Below are 3,848 nucleotides of genomic sequence, written 5' to 3'. Positions count from 1 at the left end.
GAATGAAATATAAATCAAGCCATGAAACCACAGAAGAAACACTAAAGATGGTATTTGGAGTGCTGCTATAACAAAATGGAAATATTTTGTGAACAAAAAGCTACTTAAATAAAAATTTAAAATATAAAATGTATTTTCAAGAAAAATAGTATTTAAATGCCAAGTAGAAATTAAAGTTCATATCCTACTTGCTTCCCACATACAATTCAAAAGCAGGGTATGAACCACTGAAAAAAACTTTAAAAAAAGCACTGAGTTAACTATACCATGTTTGCTTCTGTTGTGCAACCATTTTAGTTCACAGCAGCTCCACGACTCTTACTTGCGGAAGGGGCGGGATGAGATAGAAATGTGCAGCCTTCTTTTCTAACTTTCTTGTGGTTTGAAGTCACTGAGCAGGGAAGGCGGCAGGCAACAGAGTGAATGTGATTTCCAAGTTCAGTGCAAGTAGAAACAGCAACGCAGACGTCACATCACAACTAACAGTCTATCTGGTTACACAGGTGGAGTCTACTGGCAAATCTGTACATACATAGCTTAAGAATTTTCATGAGTATACGAAGAAGTTCCTCATTCACCAGTTGGCGTGGCCCACAAGATGCTCAGTGGATGGATACCTGTGGTTCTTGTGCACTGCGTGCTCGTTCACCTTCTGCGTAGCTGTTCTACTTGATTCTACTTTTGCTCTCAGATCTTAACGTTGATGGGCATACCATGAAAAAAACGCACTCTCATGTCTTTATCCTTTTTGAGGTTATAACTTTGTCAACTGTCTTCCTTCCTAGCCGAGATGCCCAGACAGTTTCCAAAGCTGAACATCTCTGAGGTGGATGAGCAAGTGCGGTTTCTAGCAGAGAAGGTATTTGCTAAAGTTCTCCGAGAAGAAGACAGCAAAGATGCCTTGTCGCTGTTCACCATATCTGAAGACTGCCCTATTGGGCAGAAAGAGGCCAAGGAAAGAGAACTGCAGAAGGAACTGGCAGAACAGCAGTCTGCGGAAACAGCTAAAAGGTTTGTTCAGTAGTCACTTTCCTGGGGGAAAATAGGTTTCTAAATGCTTTCGAGTTAATCTTGAAATACCTGACAGGTAACGTTCTGCCTGTTACTGCTTCAGGAGAAACGTCAACAGCAGGTACCAAGCACACCTGCGTGATGTCCTTCTGAGCTGTACATGAGGTGTGGGGATGGGTTTAGGGATTGGTGAGGTTGTCTCAGCTGCATTTCCAGCAACAGCCTATGCAATATTTCCATTATTCCTGTTTCTTTGTTAGCAGTTCTTAATAACATTCTAAGGTTTTGGCATCTAGTTTATAAAATAGGGGAGTATTTCCACAGTGCAAAAGAAGGTGGTATCACAGGTAGTTTATAACATCGTATTTTTTTATTATCTGAATATTTAAAATACATTTAAACTGAGTAAGAAAAACTAATTAAATCTTTAGAGATATTCCAAAACTTCACTTTGGCTATTGAAATTACTGCACTGAAAAATAGAGCGTTTCTTTGTAGCTGGTTTGTCTAAGGTGCACATCTACCACAGTTCTGCTGAGAAAGGGCAAAGGGTTTTACATCGAGGGGGGTTGACCATTTAGTTCCCTGTGGGGAGAAATGGACTGCCATCCCAAAGCCACGCTGCGTTACTACATAACCAGCATGAGCCTTTTGCTCGAGTCTCAGACACCGCCTACGGAATAACCATGTGCTCATCCTCTTTCTTACAAGTTTAACTGAATGAATCTATGTGAAATTTTCATGCCTAGTCTTATCTGACAGTCAGATGAGATTGTAAACCCTGCACTTTTTGCGAAGAATTAAAAGTATGTGTAATAGGATGCCAACTTCTAACAACTTGCCACACGTAATACTCGTTTCTGATGCTTTGTGAATTCTGATGCTAGCGGTCTCCAAGAATCAACTCTTACTAAAGCAAGCACAGGGATCGCATTGCCCTTCTCTACAGTGACTTGCTGAAACTGAATTTGTAAGAAGTGAAACAAAGCAAACCTTAGGGCATCTCACAATGATTGTAAATAAATTATGGCATATTGTATTTGTGTGGAGGGTAATACAATCGTGTGTAGCATGTATCATGTGAAATGTCAATAGAGAAAAACTAAAAGCACAAATTTTTTGTAAGCAGCATTTTTCCTGTGGTATGAGAAATTTAATTTGTAAGACTTCTAAGGGGGTGGTTTCTTTGCTGTACAGTTTTCCAGTGTATTTAGTATTTTACATCATGGCTTATTTTGTGTTTTATACCATGAATTCATAGGAAGAAAAGTTTCAAGATGATTCGATCCCAGTCTTTGTCATTACAAATTCCATCTCAGGAATGGAAAGCACCATCAGCCAAACCTGTTCTCTCTCCTGCAACACCAGTGCTTCCAAGTGCTTTTCTGCCAGTCCAAGTGCCATATGATGTACCAGAGTTTCAGAGAGTTTCCATTAGTGGCGATTACTGTGCAGGGGTAAGAAACCATTTTTTGTCTCCTTTCTGTTTCTAGCAGGGGGGAAAAAAATCCCAAACCATAAGCAGCTCGTATATAAAGTGTGAAATGCCAATGTGTTACCGTTCTCTGCAACAAACTGTAAATTGCTTTGTGAACACAATTTGTAAAACAGTAAAAGTCAAGGTCAGGTCATTTTATACTTGTTATCATAAAAATAAATCAAATAGATAAAAAAAATAGGTACTAAATAAATGGGGAAAAAATGACAGGGGAAAAAGAAAATTGTGTGTGTGTTTTGTGCATTGTATTTGAACGTTACTTCTGCCACTGGCTTCCTGAGACCTTGGGTAAGATCCTTATGGCCAAGACACATACGCTCACATTTCTGGAAATCCAGTCTCCTTGTTACTGGTAGGGATACAGTTTGTGGTTAAACCAGCTGTTTTATTTTTGTCAGTATCCATCCAATTTCTTCTTTCAGGTTACAGTTGATGACTATGAACAAGCTGCCAAGAGCCTGGTGAAAGCTCTTCTCATTCGAGAAAAGTACTCACGTCTTGCCTACCATCGCTTCCCAAGAACAACATCTCAGTATTTGTGTAGCATGCAGGATGAAAAATGGAAGGTTGAGGATGAAGTGTATCCAGGTGAATATCCTTGTTCCTCTTTTTAAAATACAGAATTAAACCCATGCATTGTTGTACTAAAGGTAAGGTGGATTTTTGTGACGATCTCTTCTCAGTGACTTTGCTTCTGTAATTTATTATAAGTGGTAAAGAATCACCGATGGACCTAAGTTATAAAACCTGTGTCTAATCTGAAACTTTGAAGCTGTCAAAAGCTAAATGGGATGGTAAGTAGTACACTTGTGTTCCGTGAGGAAAAAGATATGTGGATATGGCTCAAAGTGAAAAGTCCTTCCTCCTGGTATTAGAATGCTGAAATGAAAGCGAGTATGAGCTGGTCTACCTTGTAAATTGAAGCATGATACAGATACGCTAGTTAGCAAGCCCCGAGTCAGTGATTTCCTAGACATGGAACACTTCCCACATCAAGACTGGAAGCTATGTAGTCATATTTGTTGGGCTTTCTGGCTGGATTAATAAACTCTGATTTCTCAACAAGGCTTATGAGGTTGAACATATTCCCCACCATGTATGTCACAAATTATACTTGTCATTTGGGTGGGTTGTGTCTTGAAAGGTTTGCTTGTGCGTTAAATGGCACTTACTGGATTAGCCTATGAGGAGCAACCCTGGGTCTGTTCAGATGTGCCACTGTAGATCTGTCCTTATTGTTGGCACTGTATTCTCAGCCATAAAGTCACATTTTAAATCAGTTGCCCTCCAGCTCAGTGGTTGAAAGAGGGTGAATAAACATGTTGTTTTCAAGCACTTA

At 39.6% G+C, this 3,848-nt stretch overlaps 1 protein-coding gene across 1 annotated transcript in view; it reads left to right on the top strand.

Moving 5' to 3' along the window:
* Positions 1-789: 789 nt before the first annotated feature.
* Positions 790-3,848, top strand: part of AMPD3 (adenosine monophosphate deaminase 3) — a 26,338-nt gene continuing 23,279 nt past the window's right edge. The window contains exons 1-3 of the mRNA XM_010142129.1: positions 790-1,011; positions 2,273-2,468; positions 2,932-3,097. Coding sequence (XP_010140431.1) covers positions 791-1,011; positions 2,273-2,468; positions 2,932-3,097 — 583 coding nt within the window. The 5' untranslated portion in view covers position 790. The remainder of the gene's footprint in view (positions 1,012-2,272; positions 2,469-2,931; positions 3,098-3,848) is intronic.

This window comes from Buceros rhinoceros, unplaced genomic scaffold (genome assembly GCF_000710305.1).
Source record: "Buceros rhinoceros silvestris isolate BGI_N320 unplaced genomic scaffold, ASM71030v1 scaffold30318, whole genome shotgun sequence".
Taxonomy (NCBI): Eukaryota; Metazoa; Chordata; class Aves; order Bucerotiformes; family Bucerotidae; genus Buceros; species Buceros rhinoceros.
This window is presented reverse-complemented; position numbering and strand designations above follow the sequence as displayed.